General features: G+C 38.5%; 1 protein-coding gene across 2 annotated transcripts in view; it reads left to right on the top strand.

Annotated features, from left to right (window-relative positions):
* Positions 1–18213, top strand: part of ARHGEF38 (Rho guanine nucleotide exchange factor 38) — a 157568-nt gene that overhangs the window by 75151 nt on the left and 64204 nt on the right. For both annotated transcript variants that reach the window (XM_007452164.1, XM_007452165.1), the window contains exon 3: positions 4561–4684. In XM_007452164.1, the coding sequence (XP_007452226.1) occupies positions 4561–4684 (124 nt within the window). The remainder of the gene's footprint in view (positions 1–4560; positions 4685–18213) is intronic.

Raw genomic sequence — 18213 nt, 5'->3', positions numbered from 1 at the left:
AAAAAAAAAAAAAAAAAAAAAACGCGTACTGATGAATCTAGTGGCAGGGCAGGAATAAAGACGTAGACATAGAGAATGAACTTGATGACACGGAGGGGAGGGTGAAGCTGGGGCGAAGTGAGAGTAGCATTGACATATATATACTACCAAATGTAAAACACATAGCTAGTGGTAAGCAGCTGCATATCACAGGGAGACCAGCGCGGTGCTTTGCGAGGACCTAGAGGAGTGGGATAGGGAAGGTGGAAGGGAGGCTCAAGGTGGAGGGGATATGGGGATTTATGTGTGCATGTGACTGATTCACTTTGTTGTGAGACAGAGGCTAGCGCGGTATTGTGAAGCAGTTATACTCCAACAAAGATCTATAAAATAAAATAAAATAAAATACATTATGGTAAAAAAAAAAGAAAGAAAAGGCGGTTTATTACCTTCTGTAATAAGGATGTCTTGCTTTAGGCAAGGTAGACCCAGGAGCTCACATGAGGGTGTCAGACTTAGCTTCCCTCTCTGTGTTGACTTCACTACAGTCAAGCTCTCCACAAAGTTGACTGCTGAAGACAGAAATTTACATATTTAGGGATGACAATCCAGGCCCTTTTGTTTCCCAACAACGATTTTTAAAAATCAGTGAAGCTTCTCATTTGCTATGCTTTGGCACCTGTCATCCTAGGCCAATTGCTGAGGCCAGCAGGTCACATGCCGACCACTGGAGGGAGTAGGGAGGGGTCAGGCACCATGAGTGACAATTCCACCAGATCAGGTAGAGCTGGGAAGCTATGGTTTCTCCCAAAAAAGCAACAGAAAGGACAGAAAGATGGGCAAAACTACTGGACAGATACTACCATTACCATATTCCATTTCATATGGGTAGAATGTTTTAAGTTATTTGGGGGCAAAGCATTTGTAAGCAAAGGGAAGAGCTTGGGCTGGGATGTGAATGCAGGAAAATGCAACAAAAGCTTTTGAAAACAGTGAGTATAAGGTGCTGGTGGTAACAGAGTAATTCGATACCAGTGATTACAGTCTCTGAATTGATAAAATTTTATAGGTGTGTTTTCTTTTACTTAGACATTTGTGCCTTGGGAATTTTGTATACATACAACTGTAAGATCAGCAATTATTTAAATGTAATGGGAACTTGCTATTTGAAGTATATCCTGTGAATACTTTTGTGAAGCAAAGAATTAAACTGTCACCCAAAATACTGACCTTTAATTTTTCTGTTTTGTACTTTCAAATTATTATATATTGACTTTGCTTAGAATAATGTATACTTAAAAGAAATCTTTTTACAAAAAAATGAATTTATTTTCATTTAAAATATAACTCAACCTAAGGTGAGTATTACCCATTTCTAGTAAATAATTAATAAATGTATATAAATGTTTCCTTGAATTTACATCAATAGTTAGAAAATCATCTACCAGTTTTAAAATGCTATTTGGATGAGACATTTGTTCCTTGGCATATCAGTGACTAAATGTGAATTCATTTCATGATTCACAGAATCCCCATGGGCCTGTGGTGATACGGGTGATTGAAACCAAGCCAACTGATGTTTTAATCCTTTCTGTCCTTCAGAAAGAAAAGAAATCAAAACCTATGTTTTTGTTATTTAGTATTTGTTGCATTGCGCTAAGATTATAGATAGAATACAGAATTAGATCCTTGCTAAATGAATTTAAAATATAAATTAGACAAATATACAGTATTCTGACCTTGAGAAATAAATTGTAGAACTGACAACCTAGCGAAAAACTCAGGAACAAACTAAAAAATCCAAACAAAGATGGCAAAGTATTCTATTATTAGTTATTGCTGGTAATGGACTATGACATAGGACTAAACGGTCAGTTTCCAGCTCCAGCTCTGTCTTGACCTTCATAATTTGGGGCATGGTACCTCTCTTCATTCTGCATGAGTTTCCCTATCTTCAAAGTGGTTCATATTTTACAGAGAAGATGGAATTGTATATGATATAATAAATATGAAGCACTTTAAGTTCCTCAGAATGAAGATTCCACAACAAAATGAAATAATAATAGGGTATACTATATAAACTACTCGCTTACAAAGCAAGTAAATTAGGGATGAAATTTTATACTTTAGAAGGATTCATTTCAAAATATGATTTTAAAAAATATTAAACTAGCACATCTAAAATAAATCAATCTAGAAAAATTTGACTCATACAAAACTTTTATAAAACATATTTTGCACTATGCAAAGTTATGCCTTTGTGATTTAATTAATACCCAATACATAAAGAAAATAATGTGTTAAATCAGTGGTGCTCAGAGATATGTGGCGTTTGAGCCATTTAAAATTATGATTAAACCAAAAGAGCCATATAACTGTTATCTGCCTTTTAGATATTTTGTATCTATAATACTAAACACACTTACTAATACAGAAATTAGAAGTCTTGAAAATCCATAGACTTTAGGCAGAAGAGCCATGTGTGCCCTATCCGGTTAGAATGAGTGCTTAACAAAGAAACATTTTGTGAGATACTGGGTTAAAGACCCTAAGAGCTAATAATGATTTCATTATTACTAATGAAGCATGAATATATAGATAATTTCAGAATACATTTAAAAAACTGAACAAAAAAGTTGTGTAGTCCTATAAATAAACCCACTACATACAATCACACAGAATTTGATTACAAATGAGGCTCGGAGTTTTTTTGAGAATCGGACTGATGACAGGAAGGTGAAGAATTTCCCAAGATGGTTGAAGGACATATATCCAGCCAGACTATATTGCATAGGAAACAACTGACACAGTCACAAAATTTTAAACAAGGTACAATGTGACATATTGCTTCCATGTTGAATAACAGAACACCCCGATCAAAATAATAGCCATGTCCAGTATGGGGAACAATGTCAAGAATGGGGTCAATGTCAAAAAAGGACGGGATAAAAAAATAACGAGCAGCCTGCCTCCGCCCTGTGGTGCTCCAAGGACAATGGTGCTTCAAGGACAAAGGACGATGGTTACGAAATCCCTGTTCCCACCTGGGCGACACCCACCTGGGCGACGGGACCTGTCCCAAATAAGGAAAGGCATATGTCCCACTCCAACCCTATAGAAGGAAGGTATATGTGCCTCGACCAATCAGTCGAAATTTTCACCTCGGACCATTCTTCTGTTTTCTGGCTATAAAAAGTGATCAATAGCACATGTTCGGGCTGGACTCTCCCAGACTACTAGGGAGTCGGCCCGCTGTTCCAGCAGCGACCCTTCCCTGTAATAAATTCTATCTTCTTTACATTTTGCCTTATGTGTGGAAATTCTTTTCCAAGCATTCAGACCACGACACTCCCCCACTCCTAAATAGACCGAGCTGAGAGCCTAAAAAAAAGAAGCTGCAGTTGTTGGCCTTCATCTCCAGAATTCTTCCAGGTCTGTCTCTTATCCTATATACCTTGTGCCCAACTTCCCTTAATTTCTTGGCTCCTTTTTTCTGATCTTTAGCTGAACTCCCTGTCTCTCTCTCACCCCTAATTTTGCCAACCTCGTTTTGGACCAGTAACTCTGCTTTTCATCTCTGAAGCTTCTCCATGACGATTATTGATGACTTGGTTACCCACCTATGACCCCATGCACAATAAGTCATGAATAAAAGGCACCTGCTCATATCCCCTGTGGAAACCCAGTGGAGCCTGGACCAAGCTGTTCCTGAGCCACTAGGCACTGTTTGATTATGAAAGGAGATCTGACTTATACTCAGGAGAAAGGTTTTGAGTGAGATCCAGCAAAATCTGGGCACATAGCTCATCATACTCTTCTTGGATGGCTTAGGATCATTGGCCAACCCTCTACGAATCATCCAATGCCTGTGACAGGTTTGGTCCCTACTACAATTCCTGGTACATAGAAGGACTTCAGGAATTATTTAGTGAAAGGATGGATGAATGAATAAGTTATTATAAGCACCAGCTATAAGATCTAGGAATGATTACACTGGTTTTTGAGGGTATGCATCAAGTTATCAAATATGCTGTATCTTTAATTAGTAGAATACGTTTGGTGAAGATTTTCATTCACATTTCTTTCAGAAAAAAACAAAGCAGGAAACAACTCAGCAAATCTACTTGTCATCACTTTGAGAACATCTGTGGTTTTAAAACAGCTTTGAAAATAGTCACTTACATAGAGTAAGTTCTGACTTCTGCTGTATAAGCAGTAAGGCGTTCTAAATGCATATGCACTAGTACATACCCTCATAGAGGGCAGTTAATAAAATACCGATTAGGGAGCCCAAATCTTCACACTCTGGTTCTTACAGGAATATGTAGATGTACACTCAACTCATTAAAACTTAGTCAAAATAAAGAAAAAGAGGGAGGTAACAACAGATGCACCATCCAACTTCTTGCATGAAAAACTGCACATTTCCTCTGGAAATCCCAAATAAGAATGTTTACAAAAACGGTTGATGGAAACAGCATGGGCTGGCATATAAAACGCTTACGGTTTAGCAGGAGAAAACATCCTAAATACTGTGCATCTCTCTCCATCAGCTGGTGCTCAGTGTTTGTGTTTCTTCAGATTGATCAGCTGGACGTGGATAGCTTGTTTAGCAACATTGAATCGGTGCATCAGATATCAGCCAAGCTGCTGTCATTGTTGGAAGAGGCCACGACAGACGTGGAACCGGCCATGCAAGTAATCGGTATGTTTATTCTCTTCTTGAGTTCTCCAATACGACAGGAAATAATATTTTAATGGCCTCCCGTTGCTTTGGTTTTATGTTTCTGATTCACCAAGCTTCCCAGGAGATATATAAATGCTAAACCCATCTTCAGGCTCATTGTAATTATACAAACTCTGTATTTATTTTCAGATGAGTTTATAATCCATTTGCTGAAGTCCCTCAGTAACACTAAGCACACCATTTGCTTTTTAATTTCCAATCTTTCAACCTCTTCGCCTTCCAGATGTTCTCTCATTTGCTTTTACGGCTAACACTTGATTCTTAAAGAATTAAACATTTAAATACTTTAATAGCTTTACTGATTTTAGTCACAATGTCTCTTATTCATCTTATGATTAGGAACCCATTGATTTTTGGATTGTCATTTTTCTGCATGGAAAGTTTATACGATCGTTCAAACACTTAACAACTACTTTTTCCATGCTTTTCCTTTTTTCTCTGTATTATTTGCTTTCCAAATATGTTTCTAGACAGTCATAGATTATTTTCTCACTCTGATAAGATTTTGAAAAAAATATAAAGAAATTACTGGAAAAGTGTTGGGTCAAATTTTTGTTCTCTCCATTTTCTCCTCATTGGCCATTTATTTATTTATTCACCCAGTGAATAGCTGGGTATGTGCGATGATTCTTGGGAGCTTCAAAGGGAATACTGTGTTGTGAACTTGAAGGCAGCTGCCACAACCAAGGTATCACAGACACAGTGCCGTGGAGGCTAAGAATTCTTTAAAATGTGTTGTAATCATTTTTCTATTTCACACATAATACTCAATATATGCTCATTACAAAGTATTAAAACAGTTCTGGAGTACACAGCATCTAATTCACCCCTCTAATGTGACTAACATCCCCTTAAGTAACCACTGTTATCGGTTTGATGTGGATCCTTTCTTTGAGACGCACAGAGACACAAACACACATTTACACCTTATATCTTTATTCATCCTCATTATGTATTTGTTTGTTAATGGGAATCAGAGTATAAAAATGGCATGAAATTAATTTTGTTTCATATTTAAGGAAGACCCAAAGTTTAATAAGCAAAGCTGATCTTATACAAAGGTGAAACAACTTGGCTATTTGTAGTATTTTACATGCCCAAAGGCCAGCCCACTCAAAAAGATTCTCCCACTGACAGGTTTAAATTCAGTCATTTCTTATGATTATGTACTAAATGTTTGTGTTCCCCTCAAATTCATATGTTAAAGCTCTAACACCTGACATGATGGTATTAGGAGGTGAGACCTTAGGGAGGTACTTTATATTTAGATGAAGTCATGAGGGGGTTGATCCATGATGGAATTAGTGTCCTTATAAAGAGAGAAAGAGATACCAGAGTTCCCTCTCCACCATGTAAGGACTCAGGAAAGCAGCTGTCTGCAAGCCAGGAAGGAAGTCCTCACCAGGGACTGAATCTGCTGGCACCTTGATCTTGGACTTCCCAGTCTCCAGAACTGTGATAAATAAATGTCTGTTGCTTAAGCCACTCAATCTATGTTATTTTGTTATGATAGCCCAAGCTGACTTATATAGTTTCCAAAAAATTGCAAAAATAATTTCTAAAGGAAGGACTCTTCATTACCACTCTAGTGTGGATTCATTGGCCATTCATTTATATATTCACTCAGTGAATAGTTATCAAGCACCAGCGTGTGCAATAATTAAGGTGTTGTGTGACATTACTAGGGATTAAAAGATGAAAGAGATCACGTTTCCTCCAAAAGTTTGCAAATAGCCCCTTGAATTGAAGACACTTGTTTAATACATCATCAGAGTATTTTCTACACTACTGCAGAACTTCAGGGGATAAAGAGACTACTTCTAGATGGGGAATCAGAGAAGAATTCTTAAAGATGTTACTTGGGCTTAAAGTATAGGTCAGATTTCAGCAAGTGAGGTCCAGATTGGGAAGACTAAGTAGAAGTAACAGCATGAACAAAACCATGGACAGGAAGTGCCAAGCGTTTAGGAAATGGTGAGTGACCAAGTCAAGCTGGAGTGAAGGACTCATGTAAGGGATGAGTGAGAAATGAATCTGTAAGTATAGAATAGGGACAGACCATACCTGGAATCCAAGTTTGGAAATTACTCTGCAGGTAATGAGAAGCCATTAAAATTTTTTTCATCAAGGATGTAATGAGACACAAAAGTTTTTGGAGAAAGGAAACTATGGTAGGTATGAAGAGAATGGGTGGAAGGAGAAAATGCGTAAATATGTTCTTATAGATAATTTAGCCATGTGGTAACAAGCGTCAAGGCTAAGGTGGATAAAATGAGAATAGAAAATGGAGTCAGACTCAAGATAAACATGGAAAAAAGCACAAACAAAATGTACGGGTTGGTTGTATTTGCTGGAGTCAAAAGCAATTCCAGGTTTAAGGAGTCACGTATCCTGATTTGCCTAGAACATTCTGGTTTTAGCCTATTCAAGCATTCAGTCCCGTTTAGCATTTGTCCTGGATTTTCTCCTTTTTAGAGGAGGATCATTATTAATAGTTGCATCACAAGAGATTTGGTAAGACCTCTATATCATGCTTCAATTTCTGACATGGTCTCTCTTAGCAGAGAGTAAGAGGCAGGTGCATTTGCCAGAGTTCTCACATGGTAACCTCTGAAAGAGAGCCCATCTCTCCTTTCCCAACCTTTCTAGTCTCAACAGTACTTACATCTTCCTTAGAAGTACGGCATACAGGGTACTGGCTGATAAAATGATGACTTTGGGCTTGAGCAGCTAGCAACAGCTAGCTGCTTCCTGTTTTGATGGTGGTGGGAGATGCATTTGATGCTACAAATCCTGCTGTCCACAGTACAGCAGCTAGTTATGTCATGACAAAGGCAGGGTGGCCCATGCCATGACCAGTGGGAGGCAGGAAGCCACAAGGGTGACAGTCAATGGGTTTAGTGGGACATGTAGGGAATTAAAGATTAAGTGCAAGTGAAATACGAGTGGGAAGTGGGGGCTGAACTGTCCTGCTACAGAGTATGTGGATGCTGTTGCTACAGCAGTTTGGTTATTTACTGTATGATATAACTCTATCACCTTTTTATTGTCTGGTTATGCTTATCTTATTTTGCTATAAACCCTTTCAAAAGTAAGGGTTTAATGTATGCACATTTAATAAAAATTAAGTATTGATTTTTTATTTCTCAAGAAAGTTGATGGTCAACATATAACACACAAAATACCGTTCACAAGGGGGTCATTAATGCTGTCATTGACCCTATAAGACAATCAGAAGACAGAAATCTGCAGAAGAAGTAGCAACATCTACATCAAAAGTTAGTCATTATTCTTGAAAAACCATGCTCATTATTTTAAAACATACAGCAGTTCCTCTGTATCCACAGGGATCGGTTCTAGGACCTTCTTGGATACCAAAATCCTCGGATACTCAAGTCCCTTATATAAAATGGTGAGGTATTTGCATATAATCTATGCAAACCTCCCGTATACTTTAAATCATCTATAGATTACTTATAATACCTAACACAATGTAAATGCTATATAAATACTTGCTGGTGCCTGAAAATTCAAGTTTTGCTTTTTGGAACTTTCTGGATTTTTTTTTTTTTCTGAATATTTTCTATGTGAGGTTGGTTGAATCCATGGATCGGAAACCTGTGGATATGGAGGACCGATTGTACTTGGCATTTGGCATTTGCTGTCCATGCTTTTGTTCATGCTGCTACTTCCACTTGGAACCTTCTTCCCAACCTGAACCTACTTGCTGAAATCTGACCTATATCTTCAAGCCCAAGTACATATCACTCCATGCAGCATGGCTTCACTTGTGTCAAATGACAGTTATCCTAAGTTAATTTCTCTCATTTTTAATTCCAAGTTTCCTTGGGCCTGTGAGCAATGGCTATTAATGGGTTGACACCATTAGCAGAAGATTTTGCAGACAGTTAAATTATGAAAGTTTTATAATAGTGTGAGCAGATGAATTAAACAGAAAGTCAATTAATTCCAATTCTGATTCAAAATGTTTAATCCAATTCACAGAATCAAAGAAAAGCTTTTGGAAGTTTATTGTGTCAAAGGTGAATTTTCTGACTGCATTGTAAATGCTATTATAACTTTAAAAATTAAATTTATGTATGCAAATTATAATATGAATACATATTTTCGTGGAGCATCACAGTAAAAGAATGCTTTTACTAAAGTAATAAATCTATGGAGCAGAAATGTGCTTGGGACTGATTGTGGTACATAGGTAATAACACCGTGATATTCTATTAATTCAAATGTAGTCAAAATCCACACATAGTTTTACATATACAAAAATTAGAGTGAACTGTATATCATATTTAGAGGATATGCACACTTTTTTTGGTGTTGGTCACTAATCAGCTTTTAGAAATTGCATTTTGCTCAAAATCAGCTAGAAGTCTTTAGTTAAGATATTCAACAAGCAGACAGAAAAGTAACTTCAGTTTTAGTCTATATAATTGCAATTATTGAAAACAAAACTGCCGATGGGAAGGCACTGAAATTTATCCCTATGAGAACAAGGAATTCACTAAAAAATAATTAAACAATGAGAGTTCATACTGTGTAAAAGATTTAATTTTGAAATTTTTAAATTGTATTTTGGAAGACTTGACTTATGTAAGGAAGCTTTAGACAGAGCTCCTGTTTAATAGGATAAAGTTATATCCTGTACCAGATTTTACAATATTTGGGAAAATATTCAAAAATCATACATAGAAACAACTTATTTGATGAGCTTTATTTTGTAAAAAGAAAGAAAGGAAAAATCAAAATGGAGGCAAGAAGACAATAGCTTTGAAAATATTTAAGCTCAAATATTGATACATTTTAATATAGATATATATATAATCAGAATTTTAATATCTTCCATTTAGTAGAATTTTCTCTGAGCTTATTAGGTGTCTCTATCCTAGGAGAAGAGTATTTTCACAATTAAAATTATTATGGTTTATATATTTGAGCAGCCAAATAAATAATGCTAGTATTGGATTTTAGCCCATAGAATAAGATAGAGTCCATACAGATACAAATAAATGAGGAGAAAGGAAAGCTCTTCCTTACAGTAAATTTCAATGAATAAGTATAGAAGAAAATAGAAAATTACCATTAGGTAAACAATATAGTCATAATTGTTACAGAAAAATCCACTGATCGATGCTAGATTTAGTGGATGAAAGTTTGATGAGAAATTTATTTTCAAAGTGTCTCCTAAGTAAGTATTAACCTCACAAAGGGAAAGATGGTAACTTTTCAGTGAGAAACCAGGCAAAGACTACCTTAACCAAGTGAGTGATGGAGATGAGTAGTATCAGGAAATAACACACATTCACATCATGAACCTTGTGATACAATGGACTGAGGGGGACACATCATATCTGCGGTACTTTTGTCCAAAATATGTGCTCTTGTGTCCAGTCATGAGAAAACCTTAGACAGCAGCAAACTCAAGTGAGGGACACTCAACAAAATAACTGACCAACACTGTTCTAAAATGCCAAGGTCATTAAGGACAAGGCAAGACTGAGGAACTCTTAACAACTGCAGAAGACTAAGGAGGAGTAACAAATAAATGCAAGTGGGAGCCTGAATAGATTCTAGAACAGTAAAAGAACATTAGTGTCAAAATGCAAGCAAGGTGTTCAGTTTAGTTAATAGTATTACAGCAAGTTCATTTCCTTTTGCTGACAATTGTCCTATGGTGATGTAAGATGTTAACACTGGGGGAGACGAGTGAAGGATATTTGGAAACTATTGGTGCTATTTTTGCAACATTCTTATAAGCAAAAATTAATCTAAAACATTTAAATTATTATGGCTTGCAGAGAAAACGCAATCGAAGATGCTCACAATTTCAAGTTTCTAATTATAAATTGCAATATTGAGGAAGACTGTAGAAAATTTATGGAAAAAATTAAGCCAGTAAGGCCATATTTGAAAAAGTTAGAGGCATATTTTAATTTCCCTACCCTTTATATCTGGCCTAGCCTCGTGACTTGCTTTGACCAATAAAATGTGGCAAAATGATGTTCTACAACAGCCTTGTGACAGCCACTCTCTGCTCAGGGAGAGAGAAGGCTCAAACTACCCAGTCATCCCAAACAATACAGTCAAGGCCTTGGACACAGGAGTAAGGCCCTCCTCAGCCAGCTGGCCTCATGCTACAGACCACAAATGTATCAATAAAACCCCTTTAACACCACATGGAGACAAGCCATCCCAGCTGTGCTCTACGCAAATTATCAACCTGGAGAATCGTGAGCAAATAAACAGTGTTGTTTTAAGCCTTTAAGTTTTTTTTGGAGGGGGGATTTTTTTTTTTTCCTGTAGCAATAGCTAACTAATACGGATTCACAGAGAAGAGATTAATTACTTCAACTCAGATGATGAAGAAAAACTTGATTTGGAAGGTGACTTTTGAACTTGGACTTCAAAGATTTTAAAAGGTGGAGATTTGAGCAAGACTTCCCAAATGACAAATGGCACAGAGGCCTCAAGACAGGAGAGTGGGGCTTCCCTGGTGGCGCAGTGGTTGAGAGTCCGCCTGCCGATGCAGGGCACACGGGTTCGTGCCCAGGTCCGGGAAGATCCCACATGCCACGGAGCGGCTGGGCCCGTGAGCCATGGCCTCTGAGCCTGCGCGTCCCGAGCCTGTGCTCCGCAACGGGAGAGGCCACAACAGTGAGAGGCCCGCGTACCGCAAAAAAAAGACAGGAGAGTGTGGGGAGCTCTTGTAAAGGAAAGCAATTCAATGTGGCTGGAGCATAGTGACAAGGAGGTATATCCATGACCCATACAGGGTAGCCATATCAATGGAGTTCACTGTTAATTTCCATCACTAAATCTTTCATCTTACATTTCATAAGGTAAACTGATTTGGGGTAAGATTGCCAAAATCATGTGGCCACAAAATGAAAAGCACAGGTGTTCCATTTTTTTGTCCTTAGATGGCAAGAATGAGTTTGTGATTCACAGTTCTAGTGCCCATGGGGAAACTTTCCTGATACCTAGATCAGCCAGGAGGAGAATTTTACTCAATAAAAACCTTGGGGTTTGGTTGAGGCTCAAGTTTAAGCACAGAGACATATGTCTGAGAGCTCTGGGGAATTGTCTAGACTATCATGCCAAGATAGAAACTGGATTTTAAAATCTTGATTTAGGCAGGCTGCCTAGATAGGAAACGGGTTTTAAGTCTTTAGGGATGGGAGTGTGAGAAGTGGCTCTTGTTTCCACTTAAACTGAAGATCATTTTGTAACAATAGAATAGTGAGAAAGAACAACACAAGTAAGATGACAGTGTAGAGTTTAAGAGCACACAGGCTTCAGTCTCAGGTTGATTCAGTTTACATCCTGGCTCATCGGTTGTTAAATGTGTGATCTTGGGCAAGTTACAAAGCCTCACCGAACTTCAGTTCCCCATCTTGAAATCTGAGGCGATAATACTTACTCCACAGAGCGTTTATGAAGATTAAATAAAATCATGTATAAATAATGATAGCCGAAGTGATCACTGAAGAAATCAAAGAGGAAATTAAAAAATACCTAGAAACAAATGACAATGGAGATACAACGACCCAAAACCTATGGGATGCAGCAAAAGCAGTTCTAAGAGGGAAGTTTATAGCAATACAAGCCCACCTTAAGAAGCAGGAAACATCTCGAATAAACAACCTAACCTTGCACCTCAAGCAATTAGAGAAAGAAGAACAAAAAAACCCCAGAGTTAGCAGAAGGAAAGAAATCATAAAAATCAGATCAGAAATAAATGAAAAAGAAATGAAGGAAACAATAGCAAAGATCAATAAAACTAAAAGCTGGTTCTTTGAGAAGATTAACAAAATTGATAAACCATTAGCCAGACTCATCAAGAAAATAAGGGAGAAGACTCAAATCAATAGAATCAGAAATGAAAAAGGAGAAGTAACAACTGACACTGCAGAAATACAAAAAATCATGAGGGATTACTACAAGCAACTCTATGCCAATAAAATGGACAATCTGGAAGAAATGGACAAATTCTTAGAAATGCACAAACTGCCAAGACTGAATCAGGAAGAAATAGAAAATATGAACAGACCAATCACAAACACTGAAATTGAAACTGTGATTAAAAATCTTCCAACAAACAAAAGCCCAGGACCAGATGGCTTCACAGGCGAATTCTATCAAACATTTAGAGAAGAGCTAACACCTATCCTTCTCAAACTCTTCCAAAATATAGCAGAGGGAGGAACACTCCCAAACTCATTCTACGAGGCCACCATCACCTTGATACCAAAACCAGACAAGGATGTCACAAAGAAAGAAAACTACAGGCCAATATCACTGATGAACATAGATGCAAAAATCCTCAACAAAATACTAGCAAACAGAATCCAACAGCACATTAAAAGGATCATACACCATGATCAAGTGGGGTTTATTCCAGGAATGCAAGGATTCTTCAATATACGCAAATCTATCAATGTGATTAACCATATTAACAAATTGAAGGAGAAAAACCATATGATCATCTCAATAGATGCAGAGAAAGCTTTTGACAAAATTCAACACCCATTTATGATAAAAACCCTGCAGAAAGTAGGTGTAGAGGGAACTTTCCTCAATATAATAAAGGCCGTATATGACAAGCCCACAGCCAACATCATCCTCAATGGCGAAAAACTGAAAGCATTTCCACTAAGGTCAGGAACAAGACAAGGTTGCCCACTCTCACCACTCTTATTCAACATAGTTTTGGAAGTTTTAGCCACAGCAATCAGAGAAGAAAAGGAAATAAAAGGAATCCAAATCGGAAAAGAAGAAGTAAAGCTGTCACTGTTTGCAGATGACATGATACTATACATAGAGAATCCTAAAGATGCTACCAGAAAACTACTAGAGCTAATCAATGAATTTGGTAAAGTAGCAGGATACAAAATTAATGCACAGAAATCTCTGGCATTCCTATATACTAACGATGAAAAATCTGAAAGTGAAATCAAGAAAACACTCCCATTTACCATTGCAACAAAAAGAATAAAATATCTAGGAATAAACCTACCTAAGGAGACAAAAGACCTGTATGCAGAAAATTATAAGACACTGATGAAAGAAATTAAAGATGATACAAACAGATGGAGAGATATACCATGTTCTTGGATTGGAAGAATCAACATTGTGAAAATGACTCTACTCCCCAAAGCAATCTATAGATTCAATGCAATCCCTATCAAACTACCACTGGCATTTTTCACAGAACTAGAACAAAAAATTTCACAATTTGTATGGAAACACAAAAGACCCCGAATAGCCAAAGCAATCTTGAGAACAAAAAATGGAGCTGGAGGAATCAGGCTGCCTGACTTCAGACTATACTACAAAGCTACAGTAATCAAGACAGTATGGTACTGGCACAAAAACAGAAAGATAGATCAATGGAATAGGATAGAAAGCCCAGAGATAAACCCATGCACATATGGTCACCTTATCTTTGATAAAGGTGGCAGGAATATACAGTGGAGAAAGGACAGCCTCTTCAATAAGTGGTGCTGGGAAAATTGGATAGGTACATGTAAAAGTATGAGATTAGATCACTCCCTAACACCATACACAAAAATAAGCTCAAAATGGATTAAAGACCTAAATGTAAGGCCAGAAACTATCAAACTCTTAGAGGAAAACATAGGCAGAACACTCTATGACATAAATCACAGCAAGATCCTTCTTGACCCATCTCCTAGAGTAATGGAGATAAAAACAAAAATAAACAAATGGGACCTAATGAAACTTCAAAGCTTTTGCACAGCAAAGGAAACCATAAACAAGACCAAAAGACAGCCCTCAGAATGGGAGAAAATATTTGCAAATGAATCAACTGACAAAGGATTAATCTCTAAAATTTACAGGCAGCTCATGCAGCTCAATAACAAAAAAATAAACAACCCAATCCAAAAATGGGCAGAAGACCTAAATAGACATTTCTCCAAAGAAGATATACAGACTGCCAACAAACACATGAAAGAATGCTCAACATCATTAATCATTAGAGAAATGCAAATCAAAACTACAATGAGATATCATCTCACACCAGTCAGAATGGCCATCATCAAAAAATCTAGAAACAATAAATGCTGGAGAGGGTGTGGAGAAAAGGGAACACTCTTGCACTGCTGGTGGGAATGTGAATTGGTTCAGCCACTATGGAGAACAGTATGGAGGTTCCTTAAAAAACTACAAATAGAACTACCATATGACCCAGCAATCCCACTACTAGGTATATACCCTGAGGAAACCAGAATTCAGAAAGAGTCATGTACCAAAATGTTCATTGCAGCTCTATTTACAATAGCCCGGAGATGGAAACAACCTAAGTGCCCGTCGTCGGATGAATGGATAAAGAAGATGTGGCACATATATACAATGGAATATTACTCAGCCATAAAAAGAAACGAAATTGAGCTATTTGTAATGAGGTGGATAGATCTAGAGTCTGTCATACAGAGTGAAGTAAGTCAGAAAGAGAAGGACAAATACCGTATGCTAACACATATATATGGAATTTAAGAAAAAAAAATGTTATGAAGAACCTAGGGGTAAAACAGGAATAAAGACAGAGACCTACTGGAGAACAGACTTGAGGATATGGGGAGGGGGAAGGGTGAGGTGTGTTAGGGCGAGAGAGAGACATGGACATATATATACTAACAAACGTAAGGTAGATAGCCAGTGGGAAGCAGCCGCATGGCACAGGGAAACCGGCTCGGTTCTTTGTGGCTGTCTGGAGGGGTGGGATAGGGAGGGTGGGAGGGAGGGAGACAAAGAGGGAAGAGATATGGGAACATATATATATGTATAACTGACTCACTCTGTTATAAAGCAGAAACTAACACACCATTGTAAAGCAATTATACCCCAATAAAGATGTTAAAAAAAATAAAAAAAATAAATAAAAAAAATAATGATAGCTAGTGCCCACCCTTAGTATCCAACACATGGTATTACTAACTTATTATCCTGATAATATTAAATGTACCCATCCATCATCAAACTTTGATTTCTTATGTATGTAATAATTGAATAACGTGAATTTTTTTAGAGGTCCTGATCATGTTTTTCAAACAAATCAGGTTCACGGACATGTGTGGTTTCTAGGTGTTCCCAATATGTGTGCATCTTGATGATTCATCTATCTAATATGTTGACATGTTTTCTCTTACGGAGGATGATTTGAGATATCAAGTATCATCTCCACGTTTGACAAAGTGAACAGCAATTGCAGTAGACGGCCCTCAATGGACCCTGCCTCCTGGTATTCATGCTGCCATGTAGTCTAGTCCCATAATGACTCTGGACTGGCCCTGACACTCACCAAATAATACAATGTAGTGGAAGAAACATTGTGCCAGTGACCGGACCTAAGCCTTAAGAAAGCTGGACATTTTTACTTTTTCTGATTTGGGGAGCCTGCCATTTAAGAAATCCAGCTACTCTGCTGGAATATCACATGGAAAGAGATTAGACCTGAGACCACCTAGTGAGAAAGTGGTCCCTCTGTCCCAGCCTACGAGCTGAGCCAGCCTTCTAGCTGTCCCTTCCAAGGTACCAGACTAGGGAATGAGCCATCTCAGACCGTTCAGCCAGTTAAGCCCTGAATGACTGCAGCCCCAGCAAACGTCAAGCACAGCAGAACCATTGAGGTGATACCAGCCAACCCACCGAATCATGAGAGAAAATCAAAATGGTTGTTGTTATAAGGCACTAAATTTTAGGATGGTTTGTTACATAGTGATAGAGAACTAAAATGGGGCTTGTGTCCTCCTCTATGCATTTGCAACAATGTTACAATGTTTCAAAATATTTAAAAAAGACTGAGTTATGAATATGTTTAAGTCTACTTTACCTGCTTGCCTCACACACACCTTGAAGAGAACCAGAACAGGAAGAAGCTTAAGGTACAGAAATTAGTTTCTCACATGCTTTTTCCTCAGGGTGAGTTTATCCTTGGAGACAAAGACAATTTAGAGCTTTCTGTTCCTTGAAGGTGGAGTGGGTGATGCACTGTTGTTCTGTGGCAGTACTTTGTTCTCCTAAAGCAGTGTCTCTTGTATGTCCCTGAAGCAGGAATCTGTGCCTTTAGCGGTGATTTTGTGAAAAGAGATTAGTCACTGACAATTATGCCACGTGGGAGATGCCACAAAGTAGCTCACCTGAATCACTGTTCTAGTATTGTTATATTGTACACACGTGTGTGTGTGTGTGTGTGGGTGTGTGTGTGCGTGTGTGTGTTTTACACAGGACACCGATTGGCTTGGCCTCCTTCATCCTGACCAGCGAGGGCAGGGTGGGAGCTTCACAGCTGCTCACTGGAATGTGTGAGGCCAGAAGCGGGGAGACCCAGACACAGCAGTGAAAGGTCAGGACACTTTATTCCAAATATTGGCAGTAACAGGAAAGCTGTCAGCTTTAGAAAACACGATAGAAAGAAAGGTGAGGGATTCAAGGTCAAGTATACACAAATCCACACAGGAAAGGAAAAATCAGCAGAAGGACGTCACCTGGATACAATCTGAAGGTTGGACCTCCAGTCTCCCGAGAGAGGTCAAGTTGGGTCCCAGCACTCCTAGGACTGATTTCTTGTGATAAAAAGAAAACCAGGGTGGCTTAGTGACAAGTTCTATAGTGCTGTTCTCTGAGGAGAAAGTGAAGTTCTAGGATGTGGAGCTGGCTCCTCAGGGTCAGTGGCTGAGCTGTGCAGTCGGATTTGAATGGAGCTGGGAAAAGTCAGACACTGCACAGAATACACATAAAGACCAGAAATAAAAAGAAAGAAAGAAATCTTGTGAGTGTAAGAGTCCTGTGACTCCCTGAACATTTTTCCCAATTGCTAGGAAGCCAGAAGGAGAAGTCGTTAGCTGGAATGCAGAACTTCAGGGTGCACAAGAGCCCAGCAAGAACTCGGCCTTTGGAGGGAGACCGATCTGCGCCCTAACACCGGCTCTGTCGCCGCTACCTCCGTGGCTGGGGCAGGTCACTTGGTTCCGTGAGGATTGCCCTTGCCTGCCTGGAATAGGAACTTCACCAAAAGGGGATTTTTTCTCTCACATAACAAGAACTCAATAGTCCAGGACTGAGCCAGCTGCTTACTGGTTCCTTCCAGCTTCTTCCTTCCTAGTACTTAACTTTTGGTGTTTGGCTTCATGGCCTCAAGATGGTTAGTCCACTGCCAAGCGTGCTTCCTGCTGGTAGTGAGAGCAAAATCACCTCCTCCTGAGGCTTTTTTCATTTTGGGGGAATAGAAATCCTTCCCAGTGACTTCTACCTGTATCTCATGATTTCATTTTACACACACATTATTCCATTTCTCGCTCTCACTCACTCTCTCTCGGTCTCACACACACACATACGTTCGACCACCTCTAACTGCCAGAGACTGCGGGAAAGGTCAGTAGCTTTAACTGGGTGCATTGCTGGTCCAAAGTGTATTAGTTTGGAAGATGGAAGAATGGATAAGCAAC

This window comes from Lipotes vexillifer, unplaced genomic scaffold, assembly GCF_000442215.2.
Source record: "Lipotes vexillifer unplaced genomic scaffold, Lipotes_vexillifer_v1.1 scaffold22, whole genome shotgun sequence".
Taxonomy (NCBI): domain Eukaryota; kingdom Metazoa; phylum Chordata; class Mammalia; order Artiodactyla; family Lipotidae; genus Lipotes; species Lipotes vexillifer.
Note: the sequence above shows the minus strand (reverse complement) of the source record. Positions and strands in the feature narration are given on the sequence as shown.